At 35.1% G+C, this 17,005-nt stretch overlaps 1 protein-coding gene across 1 annotated transcript in view; it reads left to right on the top strand.

Moving 5' to 3' along the window:
- Window positions 1–15,809: 15,809 nt before the first annotated feature.
- LOC129755330 (CD63 antigen) overlaps window positions 15,810–17,005 on the top strand; it is a 133,080-nt gene continuing 131,884 nt past the window's right edge. The window contains exon 1 of the mRNA XM_055751764.1: window positions 15,810–16,530. Coding sequence (XP_055607739.1) covers window positions 16,465–16,530 — 66 coding nt within the window. The 5' untranslated portion in view covers window positions 15,810–16,464. The remainder of the gene's footprint in view (window positions 16,531–17,005) is intronic.

Below are 17,005 nucleotides of genomic sequence, written 5' to 3'. Positions count from 1 at the left end.
TTTTTTTACCATTAACAGCCAAAGATTGTGAGAGTAACAAATGTTTTTAATCAAAGACAATCAATTTAACGATTGTATTTAATCTCATTTATTATTTTTTATTGTTAAAAAAAATTGCTGAAAATTATTTTCAATTTTGTTTTTAAATGTAGGATTTTTTATTTTGAACTTTTTGTTTTTAAAATTTGCAAAGTTCAAGTTTGAGAAATTTTGAATTTCGAATTTTGAGTTTTGAATGTTAAATTTTGTATTATGTATTTTGGAAGGGGCCGTTCATATACCACGTGGACGCATGTAATATTTTTTTGCTTTTCTTTTAGAAAGGTATGGTTATCGGTCGATTTGGGAGATCGTTAATTATAGGTCCTAGATATACCTTTATAGGTACCTATCGAATCAGCTCGACGAGTTCAGACGATGTTAGAGAAAACTAGAGAGGGTCGGTTTTGGTGCGTACTTGCTCCTTCCCAAGTCTTTGTGACCAACCCAGCACATCAAATCTACGCAAATCAAAGAAAAATTTCACTCGTGTCAGAAGCTACCATCGTCAGCCGACTTTTACGGGAAAAAACGTGACTGCTGAGCATATTTCCAACGTTTTTTTTTTTATTTACGCCAAAAGTATCGGTGACGTGCTATGGTTAAACAAAAACCAAACGAATGGTTGCATCTTTGTTATGTCCCCGCACCGTCATCATCACCCCCAAGAGAAAAGCGGAAATAAAGCAGTGTGGTGATGTGGCAAGCAGCAGCATACGCAGAACGCAAGTTTTGCCGGAGAAGGCAGACTCCGCGATACCTTATACATAAGCAGCAAGGGTGAAAAACCAACCCCATTTGTGCTGTTGAGGGTTGACAAATGCGTTTTCATTATCAAGGTTACCTGACCAGGTTCGGTTTATTTTCGAGAGGGAGAAGTAGTTCTATTCAGAACAAAATTGGGATGAATTATTCACTCCGATAAAGGCGGCGTAGTCCTAATGGATGGGTTCGTGCTTCCTGTATATTTGTTTCAAGTGTTAACATTTTCCTGATTCCTAAAATTACAAATGTTTGTTTTTCTAGGGCGTTATGTTGTAGTTATTCTTTAAAATTGAATTTTTAAACATTCATTTTTGCTTAGAACTCCAAGTTAGAGTTACTAATACCAGATTTTGAAGTTTGGAAACAGATTTTTTACACCAGATATATTTTAAGACATGGAATACTTATCTAATTAAAAATAGATGGTTTTGGCACTTGACCCCCTTTGTTTTTGGGGACCTTAATTTGATTTTTTCATCTTTTTAAACAACTATAACCATTATAGGAATCTGCTTAACAATAAATAACAAAAGAACTTAACGAACACGTTTTCGATTCAATTGCTCGTTCCCCTCTCAATGGACAGGCTATATACATTCAGTCGATTTTTATTTCCATAAAAAATAGGTGGATCCCTCTGTCTTGTACTCTACTATACCAGAGGCACAGCCAGGAAGAACTGCAGCAACATGGCAGGAAGTGATGAATAGTCCACTCTTCTTGTGCGTTAATGACACATTTAATCGGCCCAGATTTCGGAAACTGCGTCACGTTCAGGAGAAGAAAGTAATGCAACGCAATAAAGGGACCCATCTCGTGTTTCCAATACCTACTCCAATACCGACAATTGATGGAGAGGGCTCCTGAAGTGGATGCCAGAACGCGCGCCGTTTTGTGAATCAGCATAATTCGAGGGTTAAACGATGTGCATTTGGTGTCGTTTCAATAGCTTTAAAACGGAGACGAACGCAGAAGAACGAAATACACCGGCAAAGGGGTTATTATATTCTTTGAGTTGAGGATGCTTGAAACGAAAACAAAGAGACGAGAATTTTATAATTTTTTATGTTTAAATGCTACCTTGCTGAACTTAATGACACTCGTTAAAAAAAAACAGATTTTCTTACAAATTAGATAATTTTATGTGATGAGTTTGGAACCAGACTAGTGTCATAATTATTATTTCTTTTTAACTGATCAAGCAAATTGTACCAAATTTGGCATGATATATGGGTACGAGGATTTTTTCTATGAATATTTGGTTCCCCACAATTCTTTCAGCGGGGGGAAAGGGAGGGAAGAGCGGGGGCTTCCTTACAGTTTTTTTTACATAACTCGGAAACTAATCAAGCTGATGGAACCGAATTTGGCATGGAAGGGTATTTGAATACGAGAAGTGTTTCTATGAGTATTTGAGACGCCACTTTTCTCCCATTGCACATAAAAAGCCCAGACAAAAAACATCCTAATCAGACCTTGAGTTTGAGTGTCCATTTACCACTTCTCGTTTAAAATCGTCTCTTGTTTCTCAACCGATTTTTACATTATTTATAGTTTTGGAAACCTCGTAATGTAAAACTCAAATATGTATCCAAAGACTAAGCAAAAAATCCAAAAAAGCATGCTTTGGAAAAAAAGATTGTAAATCAGCTATGGAATGCTTAAAAAATCACTAAGTGTCCAAGAAAGCTGAAGTTAGAAGCTATCATTGGGCAAAAGGATATATATTTTCTACCCAGCCAGCCGAACTCGTATATAGATGCAACTCAAATCGGAATCATAAATATGTACACTTACCATTCGACCATATCGTTTATTCATCGTAGAAGAGGCAACTTCCCAATGAAATACGACTTAGTTACGATATGTTGGATGAAGTCGTATTTAGTTCCGCCGATGTCAAATGAAATCTTATAACGATCGCATAAGATTTCTTAAGATGCATTTTATTGGTACACAAATTACTTTCGAATCGAAATCGTAAATGACTTCGAATAAATTCGTAAAGAATACTACGTAAGCATCGTCTTTCGTATCACGTTGTACGTTTACTAGAATGTCACATTAGTAGGCAAATTGACACCTTTCCGATATAGCTACAAATATTATAATAAGTATAATTATAATCGTATAATCGGTCACTTTACCCACGATATAAATATATTTAATGCGATCAAATCAGATTCGTATTAACAGATACTTAGCGTTCGCCCACATCTCATCATGATATGAAAACTTCATCGTGATAAATCATGTTCAGTGGATGTGCAATTTTGCGATCGTGCTTCCAATTTTGTATCAGCATTTGAATTTTGTGAAAGTTGACGACTAAAGCAAAGGATGAAAAAAATAATAAAGGTAGGTTTTGGAAAAACAACGTTGGACAGACACCTCACTAACATTTTCCATTAAAAAATAACAGGATTACTCTCCCCTACTAGGCTCAGATTAAAAAAAACCCGCCGGATAATTACCCGGCGATTTGCATGTGCATACTACGAGTATCAAGGAATGTTCACGGTAGAATTGTTCGATCTCCTGGAAAAGATCGATTCCCAAGATCGATTCAGCCGAATGGTTCCAGGATCGATCCACCTAAAAAATCGAAGCAAAAGAATCGATCTCTGCAAGATCGATCTTATAAATTGTTGTTAAAAAGGGGTAGGGCTGCTTTATGCTGAAGTTAATAGTGTAAAATTGCGGGATAGATTATACATTTGAATATCAAATGTATGAGCAATAAAAAATATCATAATGTTTGACTTTTCATGACTTTGGATGACACAGGTCAATTCAGTCACAGGTCATGACACAAAGGTAACGTGTTCAGCTATCATCTGGAAGGATCATGTTAAATTCTTTAAGTATCCAAATTCTTAATGCATAATTTTTTTAAGAGTAGAGGAAATATGGAAATATTAATTTGAGGAATGTTTTAGTTCAAATATTGATAAAAAATTGAAGGATTTATTTTTCCAGAAATATTTTTTTGTTGAGGTTTCATTTAAATGCTGATCAGCCGAACAAAAAATTCTGTGTTCTGACAAATAAAAATCTGAAATTCTGTGTTTTGACTTCAAAATTCGGTGGCGGTTTTCTTTAATGATGTCATTAATTTTGTAGAAAAGTCAATATGAATATTCACCAATTGAATCATTTTTTAATATTCAAAATTTCAAAAGTATGTGCAAAACATACAAATTTAGTACGTTCTGTGAAAAATTTCATTAATCTGTCACCTGAGTCACAGATTCTGTGACAAAAATTTGCTAAAAATTCAGTGATATTACAGATAATTTTGTGATTTCGATAACCTCGATGAGATTCGAAGATTTCAATAAGAAGTTTAACCACGAGCTTTGGATTACTTGAGCATTTAATAAAAGTTCTGGTTTTCCTCAAGGATATAGAAACAAAAAAAACCCTACTTATTATGTCGGTCTCAATTTTATTGGCAAGCACAATAATGGACAGCAGTCTTTTTGGTGGAGCATTTTGCATGAAACTGAATCACGGAATCTCCGCAATTTATAGAAAAAAAAAACTTCAAAAGATCGAAAAATCGGATCGAAATTAAACCGATTTAATCGACTTTTCCAAGGCTAAAGAATCGATCCAAAAAATCGGAAATTTGAGTATAAAAGATCGATCTCCCAAAGATCGATCCAAGATCGACCAATCCTAGTTCACGGACAGAATTGTAGCCCGGAAATTTCCGATGTTAACCCGGAAGAAAGAGGCGTCAAAGATCCTGAGGGAAGCATGGAGGCGGTGGAAGTTAGAAAAGTAGCGAGCGGGACAATGCCCGGTTGCGATACCTACGAAAATATATGTAGTGCATTTCAATGTTAGTTATAATAATAATCAGTTAAAATCATCAATTAATTTTATTTCTTCCTAGCGTCGTATTTCAATCACAATATTACACATAACATGCTACATAAAATGGTCCGCAAAATCGTTTTATGATACAAATCGTACATGAGTACATCCCAACTCACATAAAATATCGTTTAAAGAGTTCATCAAATGTCAAATTGCATCATATCGTACAAGCTTACAACACACATCTTATAAAATGTGACTTAAGTTGTCAATCGATGTTAAAATCTCTGAACATCGTATAAGACTACAACACATCTCGCATAAAGGGTGACATAAATCGACATTCCATCGTCAGATTGCTTCGAGTCATACAAGAGTACAGAACATCTCGCATAAAGGGTGACTTAAATCGCCAATCCATCGACAGATTGCTTCAAGTCGTACAAGAGTTCGTCACACCTCGCATAAAGGGTGACTTAGATCGCCAATTCATCGTCAGATTGCTTCAAGTCGTAAAAGGGTAAAACACACATCGCATAAAGTGTGGATGGAACTGTCAATCCTCCCATCATCGTAAATGCGCATGAATCGAATCCTTTAATGTAACGTACAAAACGACGCCAATGCGACCTAAAGTACCGAAGAATTTCTAACATCGTAAATGACATCACATATGATGTTGTCGATGTCGTAAACCAGAAAATAACGAAAACATGTACAATGTACAATTTCTCAGATATTTCAATACTTAAATTCAACTTTGCACTGGATTTCGAGAATATTAACATAAGGTTTCCGCATAAAATTATATTCATCAAAAAGGCATACCTAGTGGTGTAATTACATAAGCGCTGCGATACTTTTCAAAAATATGATAAATTTAAAACTAAAAGTAAATCCAGAAATCTGTACGTTTTCGCTCACCCGTCGGTATCGAAATTAGACAAAGTAAGATAGTGTCAGCGTTTTTGGTGCAGATAGAAATAAGTGTAGGCAACGTTCAACACCAAAATACTCAACTGGTACGACACACCCTATAATTTGGTCGTTTTTGCCGCCAAGCCCCACCCACTTTTAGAAACGAACAAACAACTGCTAGCGGTAGTTTGTGCTGATTTGTGAATATTCAGGAAGTACCTTTGTCACATTTTTATTTATCATATTTTTGGAAAGTATCGCATCGCTTATGTAACTACACCTAGAATAGGTATGAATTTGCCTTTCGTGAGAATATAATTTTATTGTGCAAAACTTGCGTTAATATACTCAAAATCCAGTGCAAAATGAATTTAAATCTTAGAAAATCTGTGAAATTGCAAATTGTCAAAAAGTTCGAAAAACAGCCACCTTTGAAAATTCGTCAATTCTGATTTAAACAACTTTGACGGTTCATTGATTTAAAAGTACGGTTTTACACTGCTTTTTCACCATTTGTGTGGTCATGATCTTAAAAAATTTAATAAAAGTATATCCTTGTGTGCAACGTACAGCTTCTAACTTCAGCTTTCTTGGACACTAAGTAAAATTTTCAAATAAGTATTCGGTAGCTGATCTATACAGTCTTTTTTCCTAAGCATGTTTTTTCAGGATTTTTTTTTCTTGATCTTTGAAAAACGGGTGTTAAATAAAAAAAGAGAATGTTTTCAATACCTTTCAGTAACTCAAATAAAAAGCGTAAAATTTTCTTTCTCCAAGAAAATTGCTCTTTGGGCTTCCTAGAAACAGTAGGCGTGTTTGGTTTTGCTAGTTTGAATTTAGTCAAAGCAAAGATGGCGTCGAAACAGCACGTGCTCCGCGAACGCATTGCACGGTTCTACGAAACGCATTTCCAGCAAGGAGAAAAAGTTCACGGTGGCACATTTTAAGGAACAAAATGTACCTGTCAGTACGGTATATCATATCCTGGGTTCCCTGAACGTAGAGCGGAAGGTCGGAAGTGGTCGTCCGGTGACGATAATGACGAAGCAGAGGAAGACATCGTTAAAGAAGCTGTTTGACAACAAGGACGCAACCAGCCCGCGTGACGCCGGTCGGAAATATGGCTGCTCCCACGTATTGATCCATCGTACCCTCAAGATGGAAGGAATCGTCTGCAGGAAGAAGACGAGGTCGCCGGAGTACACGGAGGAGCAGATTGAGACGGTTAAATCACAGTGTCGGTGGATGACCAAAAAATACCGCGGGACGTCATTCGTTCTGGCTGGCTGGCGTACCTTGAGGAGAAAAAGATACCGTTCGTGCTGAAAGATCGTATCCCAACAAACTTGCCCCAGTGCCGCCCAATAGAGGATTTCTTTGGCTCACTCAGTGCCCTAGTGTATAAAAACAATTGGAGGGCCAAGGACACGAAGCAACTGACTTCAAGAATCCGGAAAATGGACGCCGTACAACGTTCTTGTGAGAGCATCGCGACAAAGTTGCGTCGAACATCAGACCACGGCCCTTACTCAAACATTCACTGACATTTTTTTTGAAGAAAATACATTATGTTATTAATAAAAAATACTGAAATCGATGAAAAAAAAATTACAATTTTTTTATATGTGATTGAAATTTTTTTTTTATTTAACACCCGTTAATGGAAAACTGAAGTGTTGTAGCTGAATATTGTATGAAAACATATTTGAGTTACATTATGTACATGGTTTCCAAAACTATAAATATTGTATAATACGGTTGAGAAACAAGAGAGATATAATGGTTTTAGTCAGAAGTGTCAAACTGACACTCCAGAGGCTGCAACGGGTAAACATTTCTGGGACGGATGAGGGTTAAGAAACCACCTTTCTTCGAGGGAGGGGCCCCAATCACGTTACATAAATAAAAACAAAGTAATAATGTAATGGAATCCAACTTGACATGGGAAGGCCTTCTGCCTTACAGTGTGGAGAGGGCCCTCCCGAGGACCTCATGAGGGTGTTCCTTATGAATGTCGTTGTATTGCTTAAGCCCAATCCGCTCTTGAGTATCAATATGACACTATTGGCGGCTTGTAACTTTATTCGGGTGCATCAAAATAAAACAATTTCTTCGGGGGCCCTCAATAAATTCTTGAAATCTTTAATTTTGCATCATTACTTTTTTATGGACGCACCCTGAAAGCCCAGGAAAAAAACTCTCTAATTAGACCTTGAGTGTCAATTTGACACTCCTCGCTAAAAAACCACAATATCTCTATTGTTCACTCACATTGATTGAAAAGTACGGTTTTTAACAACTTTTTTACTTTTTTTGTGGTCATGTTTAAAAAAAAAAATAAAAAAATACATTCTTATGTGCAACGTATAGCCTCTAGCTCCAGATTTTTTGGACACTAAGTGAATTTTTTTAAGACTTTCCTATATTTGATCTACAGTCTTTTTTCCGAAGCATGTTTTTCGGATTTTTTTTCTCAGACTTTGAATAACGGAAAACTGATGGTTTTTAGGTGAATAGTGTTTGTAAAATATATTTGAGAAACATTACGAGGTTTCCAAAAATATATTTAAAAAAAAAATAATCGCTTGAGAAACTATTTCTCTTGTTTGGTTTTAGTCAGGAGTACGTGTCAAATTGACACTCCAGTGACTGTAACGGGTATGAATTTCAGGGACGGATGAGGGTTAAGACATTATCAACCAAAGAAACCAAATTTGATATGAGAGATTTTGGTTACTTTAAAATGGGACCCTTATCTGCGGGATGGGAAGGGTAAAAGAGGGCTTCCATACAATATTCTTGGCGTAAATCGATACTTATCAACATATTAACATATCAACATGAGATATAATTCTGTACTCGTAGGATGTTAAAACATTTCAAATAATAACAACAAGTTTATGCAAGAATAACTAAATTATATCACCCCTTGATAGCATTGTATCAAGATTATAACTCAATCAGATAGGATTTGGACCACTAAAAAGGACAAAAATTTGAGTCTTGCATACAAGATTTCATGCAATGTTTGTTTTGGACTCATATACTGCCGTTCTAAGCAAGAATGTCCCATGTGACTTTCGGGTCATTTTCACTTTTTTGCTGGAAACGGTCTCTTTTAGTGTTAACTTTCGAATAAAAACACAAACAAGTATACTTTGTTCTGAACTTATACGGTATTTTCATCAAGGTGGTTGTCTCTATGTTGATAGTTCTACGCAAGAATGTCACACTAGAGAGAATTCTATGAAAAATGCAAATTTTATCAAATAATTGTCTTAAGTTGAGTTCAAACTGTTGAATTTAACGTTATTCACTGAAAGAACACTAAAATAGAGGGCAGAGGAGGAGCGAGAAGCCTTGAGTGTTCCATTCAGAGAAATTTTCATTAAACACTTTTCGGTAGGCACTACTTACAGGATCCATACTCAACTATACATTTTTATAAACAAAGAGGAACGTATTTCTCAAATTATGGTTTAGCATAAGTTTTTGGGAAAAAAATAAACTACGCAAGCTTTTAAAATGATAGAAAAATTGTAGCCGTGTGACAGTTTTTCGTAGAACTAGCATCGACATGCGTTCTGATTCTACGCAAAAGTGTCACACGGAGCGTTGTTGGCTCTAATTTGCAGTTTTTTTTGTAGGAAATGTAATTTTTTTGGCAGAAAACATTGTAAAATGATTAACTTGAACTGTTCAAAAAATTGGAAATATAGCTGATATTTCAATCGCGTTTTTCTCGTTTGCACGTTTTTCCACATGGGACAATCTTGCTTAGAACGGCAGTATACTTGTATGAAAGGTTGCATTGGCTACTGCCATGCAATCAAACTTTCATGTATTGTTTCAAACTTGCACAACTCTTGAAAAGTTTTGGTACAGCCAGGAGATTCCGTCGAGAGGTACGCACGCTACCACAGAACCATATCTGGTGCATAGGAAAGAGGGCTTCAGAATTCCAATACACGTTTTCCGAGCATTCAAATTGATACAATAAAAACAACTGTTTGTATCAAATGATATACAATTATTTTTTCGAAACGAAGATAGCGAAGATTTTTATATTAATGTTTTATCTGACTAAGATAATTATATCTCATTGAGATGGGTTTGAGTAGTAATTGTAAATTACAATTTGTAATATGTTCTCCTGATCGGGGATAAGCAGTCCTAACTTCATTTCTACAAGGTAGAAAAGCTGCCCACGGTAAAATAAACAAAATTCGGAGGTCAAATCGTGGGCAAAATATTTGGACTGCAAGTGGGGAGATATTTTGAAATTTTTTGTAATGGACAGCAAAACAAACTCTTTAGCGGTCACTTGGCAGGTTTCCAGCCAGAAACTTTTTGTTGATAAGTCTTGCCTGTATTTTCCGGAAATAAATAAGGAGAAATATCTGAAAAATTGGGTGTCAAGTACTTGGGGAAGCTTACGATCTGTGGAAACTGCAAATCACTCAGTGTTTCATGACGATTGACACGATGGATAGATATATATACACAGAGAAGTCTGCCTCCAAATGCAACTGTTTTCCCAGGAAAGCACTTCAATAGGTTCCAAAAAGTTTATACTCTGTTTTAGTAGGATCTGGAATCGTGCCATTATGCAAAAACTGTAATGGAATGATAAAAAGTCAAATATATTGTTTTTGTGCCGAAGGAGGAAAATCTGCAAAATTTGTCGAATCGGCTAAATTAAATTCGATGACTGAAAGAAAATTGAAAACATGTGACATCCTGACATCAAGTCCGTATAAAGCCTTCTCCACTTACTCCAGGTAGTGTTTTGAGACCAAATTTTAGTATTTTGTAAATAATCTCTTTCATCTTCATTTTTAGTCGCATTTTCTTCTCCCAACTTGTTATTTCGAATGTAAGAATTGTTTCAATGTAGAGTTTGTCATCAAAAGCCAGCTAGTATACGAGAAATTTGCATTTGAAAAGATGCACATCTACTCGACACAGGCGCGGTCCTATGGGGGGGGGGGGGGTGATCGGGGTGATCATCCCCCCCCCTCAAGCGGAAAAAAACCGTTACGAAATATTCGCAACCGCTGGATTTGATATAAAAACTAAGAACTTTTCCTAGTAGGTGTACTTTCGAATTCTCAATTTTTTCCACTCCGTCGGGGGTGTTTGTTAAAAAAAAAGAATTTATTAATCACTTAAAAGCTTAAAATTGAAAAAAGTCGGTCCGCCAAACTAAAACAGCTGTAACTTGCAATTCCCTGGAACGAATTTCCCAAAATAACTTTCGTTAAGGTACTCAGCGTTGAAATAGAATTTGCTGACCATATACGCTACCGGTAATAAACTTGGGATCACCCCCTCAAAAACAAGAAAATTTGTTTAGCCATATCTCAGTCATCTTATGACATATTGCATTTCTTTTGATCTCATTCTAAAGTCGATGATCAAAACCTTTTTTGTATGTTTTTAACAAAATGTATATGTTAACTTAATATGAGTTAAGCTTGGGTTAAAGTTGGAAAGTTTCCAAAATATTGCACTTTATATTTCAACCCGATCAATTCATGGTTGGATGGCCGAATTTAAAAATTCGAGTTGCATTTGATTTTTTTTTTTCATAACCGTCAAAACACTTTTTTAAAATTTTGTGCTATAAATTTGCATAGTGTTTTAAACAGATAAAATAGCTACTTAAATTATCGATCAAAAGTTTGGACTCTCCCCTCAGTATGATGTATCGGCAAAAAGTTTGGGATCATGCGAAACATGCAATTTGATTTCGTGCGTATCTCTGTCACCAAACAACGTATCGCTTATCGGAAAAGTTATATTTAATGCTCATGAGTTGTTTTCGCTTTTTGGATATTTAGTAAAAATCTTTTTTCAGACTAACTTCATTGAAACTTAAACTATAGTTTGATCATTTTTTGATAATGTTCACCAAATAGTTAGTACGTTCAATAAATACCTGCAATCTTGTTTAGACCATAACTTTATTATCTTACGAGTTATTGCAGATCGGTTTGGCTCCATGTTTGATGATCAACGATCCTTTTTAAGTACAAAAGACTTGAGCCTTTAAGTGTTAAATTGCCTTTGGGCCCGTTCAGATACCACGTGGACAGAAACAAATGAGATTTTCACTCCCATCTTCCTCTGCGTGCACAAGTGTGAAAATTTGGCAACCCTTACTCCCCTCCCCCAGATGTTCACCTGGACAGATTCGATTTTTGTTGAATACATCTAATACTCCATTTCCATTTCATGGTTTATTTTTCATTGCAAGCACCGATTTGTACAGAATGCATCTAAATTTGAGATTCTCAAAATCCCATTTTTTCCTGAATTAAACACAAATTTCAAAAAACTTTTTTTAAATAATTTCTCATTTTGGAACGTTTTTGAAAAAAAAAAACTATGATTGTATTTGCCTCGACGTAGCAAAAATGATCGATTTTTGTTTATTGATATAAAACGATTCTTCTTAATTCAAACTATATTTGATAATTTTTCAGATATTAAGAATTTTAATTTACATACTTTGACGTTTGAAAAATAAATTTAAATTTTAGATAATTATATGGAAAATGGCCAAACACGTCAAAATAAAAATGTGTTTTCTCGAAATAAGTTTCTTTTTCTAAATAAATTATTTATTTTTCTTTCCAAGGCTTATTTATTGTGATATTTTACGTTTTTCATTAACTATTATGCACTTATACTCCTTTGGCTCGAAGGGCCTCATACATTTTCAGCCGTTATCAAAATTAAACCATGTTTTATAATGATCAATAGTTTTTATTAATAAAAAGTCTATTATTTAATTTAAAACTTTCAAAATTAAGTTAATTAAATAAGAAATGGTTACGAGAAAATTGTTCTGAGACCAAATTATGATTAAAATCATAAAAATAAATTTCAATTATGGGGATTTTATGGTAAAAAAAATACATTAAAAATGTGAAATTTAGATTATTGGTTGAAACTTGTTATCAGTTATACTTCAAATTCTATACAAAGCTCGAAAAAAATTCGTGTTTTTCACCAACTTTGATTAGCACTTTTGCTCCAAAGCTGTAAGAGGCTCGCGTTACCTGCGGATGTATGAGAGTGCAGTTTTTCATGCATTGTTTGTTTTCTATGTAAAAAGGGATAAAATATTTTCATCAATTCTATCATCACTTTAAAAATATTATTCACATTTTGAACACATTTTAAGCTAATTTACGATTTTTGATGTTCAGAATATTCGTTTCACTGAATACTTGAAAAGGGCCAATAGTCGCTATTCGGCTGTTCGCACTATTCGGTACATCTCTAATGATATCTATTAAATTTTCGAAAAATACTGAAAATACTACTTCTGCAACTAGAGATGATGGATAAAATCTGAAATCGAGGTCAGAAATTTATTTCCAAAATGTTCCACGCCACGTTCTTTTCAAGCTTTACTATGCGTTCATACATTCCCATCTAAATTATTTGATAGCTGTATGGGGCAGGGCCTCTATATCGTCTTTATCTCGGCTTCAGACCTTACAAAACAGATGCCTGAAAATTATTTTAAATTTGCCTTTGCTTTATCCGACATCAGCACTATACTCAGACACGTCGCACAATATATTGCCTTTATCTCAGCTTTGTGACTTGCAAACAATGATTTTTGTGTTCGATAATCTCCGTTCCACTAATACCTCTCGTAATTTGAAATTCACTGTAGTATCGCGCACCCATAATACCCGACAATCAAACTATTTACAATGCAGTAGATCTAGCACGGCCTTTGGTCAACGTAGAATATCGTTTATCGGACCTACTAAATATAATTCTTTACCGCAGGAAATAAAAAATTCTCAAAACCGTAACATATTTAAAACGAAACTAATACAACATCTTAAGGAAACGCTGAACCTATAACAACCAATCATCATACCAGTTTTTTTTTTATTCGTAATATTTTTAATTTGTATTTCTCATTTTAATTTGTAATTTTTTTAACTTAATAATTAAGCAGTAGTGCAATGTTCTTAAATATACTTTTTCTGTTATTTGTTATTTTTACTAAGTAAGCAAGAAGGATCTCTTAAAAGGAAACCTTTTTCCACTGAGATCCCTTCTCTAGAATAATACTTTAATCTTAATATACATTTCCTCGCATTAAATATATTTGTGTTCTCAACATGCTTAAATTTTTTGCTCGCGTTCATTTGTAAATTTTTGCTGCCAGACATGTTGAGAACTGAAGTGTCCATTACCAGGGGACTCAGTTGAGTTTTTTGGTGTGGGGGAGTGTGGCGGGCCAAAAAAAAAAATATTATCTATATCACATCTATAATAATATTTTTCTCTATCTAAAAAAAAAAAAAAAAAAAAAAAAAAAAAAAAAAAAAAAAAAAAAAAATCAGTTTTTAAAGCATAGGCTCCAAAAATTTGCCTTTATTTTAATTTTTCCCAGGGGAGATAAAACTATTCCGTCATTACCGACTATTTTCTCGGAAACAAGGCAATCGTTCAAGTTGAACATTCGGAAGATATTTTTCTAATTTTTGACCATCAAGGCTGGATTTCAGGATTCACACCAATTATATCGCCGATACTGTTTTAGCTCATGTACACAATAATATTTCAAATTTTGAGTAGATATCCAGCTTAATTATTTAGGTTAAACAATCCACTCTGAATCTTAAAGTTCGGTTATTTTAATAGCAAATGATTATGTCTCAGAAATTAACTTTTTATTCAATATGTTTTTATTAAATTCAAACATTATAAAAAAAACTTTGTAAATTTTGAGAGCATGAAGAAAACATACGACTTTTCACTTTTTTCATAAGTAATTCGTTGCAAATAAGTTACTTTTTCTTTGGATTCAGTTTCAACAAAATAAAAAATGTAGTATGAGAGCCTGAAATTAAAAAAACAAATAAAAATGGAGTTCCAAAAGCTGCATACCTAGAAATATGATTTTCATGATCTTATTTTAGAATTAAGTTTTTATTAAAAAATTTAAGAATTTCAACAAGAATTAATAATAAATCGACACTTCAGAAAAATAATTAAATATTCAGTTTTAAATTTATATCAATCGTTAACAAACACTTATCTCAAATAATTGTTTTGGAGTCGTTGCAAAATTATGAAGATTCCCAGTAAAAATATTGTGGATAAGTTGAAGAATTTTTTTTACATTTTCTTCTACGAAAATGTGTGTTTCATTTTCATTTGTGAAATGACATTTATAACGGAATATTCTTTAAAGAATTCTTAAAGTTATGATATTCCAAACTACCAAATGTAAGAATTACCAAAACTATCTTTTTATCAAAACTTTTTGCAGTGAACATCTAAGATTCGCAGATTGTTTTATAAAAGGATATCAATATGAGAAATTAGCTATAAAAAATTTCACAATTTTTCTATAATTCCAATTTTTTCATATAACAAACACCCCTCCCTCCCCTTCTCCATCCTCCACTCTGTTTCTCAAAATACACATTTTTCGCCAGATATTTACGATCCTTTTTATTGCCTGAATTGCCACCCCCCAAGAGCCAACTCTAGGACCGCCCCTGACTCGACACCGTAGTTGAAAATAGAAAATTAACAAAATGTCGCTGTAAACATCCGTTATTGCCGGAATCGTATCTCTTTTACGGTTATTGGATAGATAACAAGTAAATGTTACATTCTGCATTAAAAGTTTGAAAAAATAAGTGCATAGTATTGTTTTAATAACTATCGTTCGCACATACCCCGTGTACCATTTACCTCGCGTCCCACTTACCACGGTATACCTTACTGTTTTTTTTTCTTTTAAACATCTTCTACGACACACTGCTGTAGTAAGTATCGTCCACCCTTAAAGAAAAATCACGTTTTCCAATGCAAGCAAACACCCCATTCGACTTTTGGTTGGGTGGTGAATATTATGATTTCACAGTACTCGTTCGCTGATAAGAAAAACTATTTTCCAACTCAAACTAAACCTACAATAATACTCAAACCAATTTAATGTTGATGATGCAATTTTGCATATTACTCAGGACTCAGGACTTATCAGGATTCATAGTTGGTAAATGACCGGGTACCAATTACCGAACGACGACTGTTTTCACAAAACCCGTCGCGTACTAGTCGCAGCAATACATCCCTTCTATGTCGATACGGTGCTGCGAGACGCGCAATTTGACCATCCTCTCTGGTTGTTGTTGTTCGCCTGCTCTCGTGCTGCTTCTATCTAAATATTCTGTTGCTTGCTGTTGTAGGGTACGAAACGGTGAGCCAACCATCAACCGTTGGTGTTGGTTTTGGTTTTTCAGTTCGTCGAGTTGAGTTGTTGAGACTCTTGGGATTGCGACGGTTTAGCTTAGGATAGGCCTGCAGTATCGGTTCGACCTGTGGCCAGGAATGTTGTTTGGCGCGTTTTGGCGTGTTGCGTTCGTTTGTGATTGAGGTGCGTCGCGCGTAGTTTGTTCGCGTAAGGTATCCGCGTATCCGGTTTTGTCCGTCGGATTTGGTCGGCGTCTTCGAGCCAGTGTTGATGTGCTTTGTTGTTAGTTGGCTGGATTGGAAAACTACGACAGCCTTACGTACGACGAGTAATTATTATTTCTAAGGGGTCTTTCTCCGTTTCTTTACCTGTGTTTTGTTGGGGTGGAGTTTAATGTGTCAGTGAGATTTGTTTTACCTTCGGAAATACAACACACCTTTCGTGTATTAAGATCGAGACCTCTGGCTGAGGTAAATCGTGAGTTGCAGAAGCATGGTGGTTTGTGTGTGATCTTGCCACTGGAGGGTGTTGTCGGAGATTGTCCTGCAAAGGGTCAAAGTTTTGATTGATTATCGTAATAATCGCAGGAATACATTACGAAACATGAGCAGCTATCATTGATCTAATATTGGTAATCTCCTTATATTGTGTGAGCCTAAGTGAAGTGTGCCAAAATGCGGCTATCGGCGAGGATCAAGTGCTTCCGATACCTGGTGTACGCGTATATTGTGCTGATCTCGGTGAGTCGACCTACTAAAAATCTCGTAGTGATGCACTGGAAGCAACCATTTAGTGAAGCAGTGACCTAGACTTGCCGTCTACTAGTTGAAAGTGAACGGAACAAAACAATAACAGTAGTACATTGATATGGCCGAAAAGATCATTTCGACCAAATTCCCGCGACTACATACTTCAGTTTGAAGTTACGGGGCCTCTCGATAATGAAGTGCGATATGTGTCTTTTACCTTATAATTACAAGGTTCTGCCATTATAATTGTTGATCACATCGTCAAATGTGTAGTGTGAAACTTGCCTCGTTCGCAAATGAGTCTCAAACGACATGAGGGTAAATACCGCTGGGTTTTTGCCAGCGAAGTATAACAACATATAGAAAATTAATTTTGATCTACGGGTTACTTCGTGAAGTCATTAAATCGAAATATCTAGGTGTAAGTCATAGAATAAGTAATCAATATTTCGGACGAGAAACCAAG

The sequence above is a fragment of the Uranotaenia lowii genome, chromosome 3, assembly GCF_029784155.1.
Source record: "Uranotaenia lowii strain MFRU-FL chromosome 3, ASM2978415v1, whole genome shotgun sequence".
Classification (NCBI taxonomy): Eukaryota; Metazoa; Arthropoda; class Insecta; order Diptera; family Culicidae; genus Uranotaenia; species Uranotaenia lowii.
Note: the sequence above shows the minus strand (reverse complement) of the source record. Positions and strands in the feature narration are given on the sequence as shown.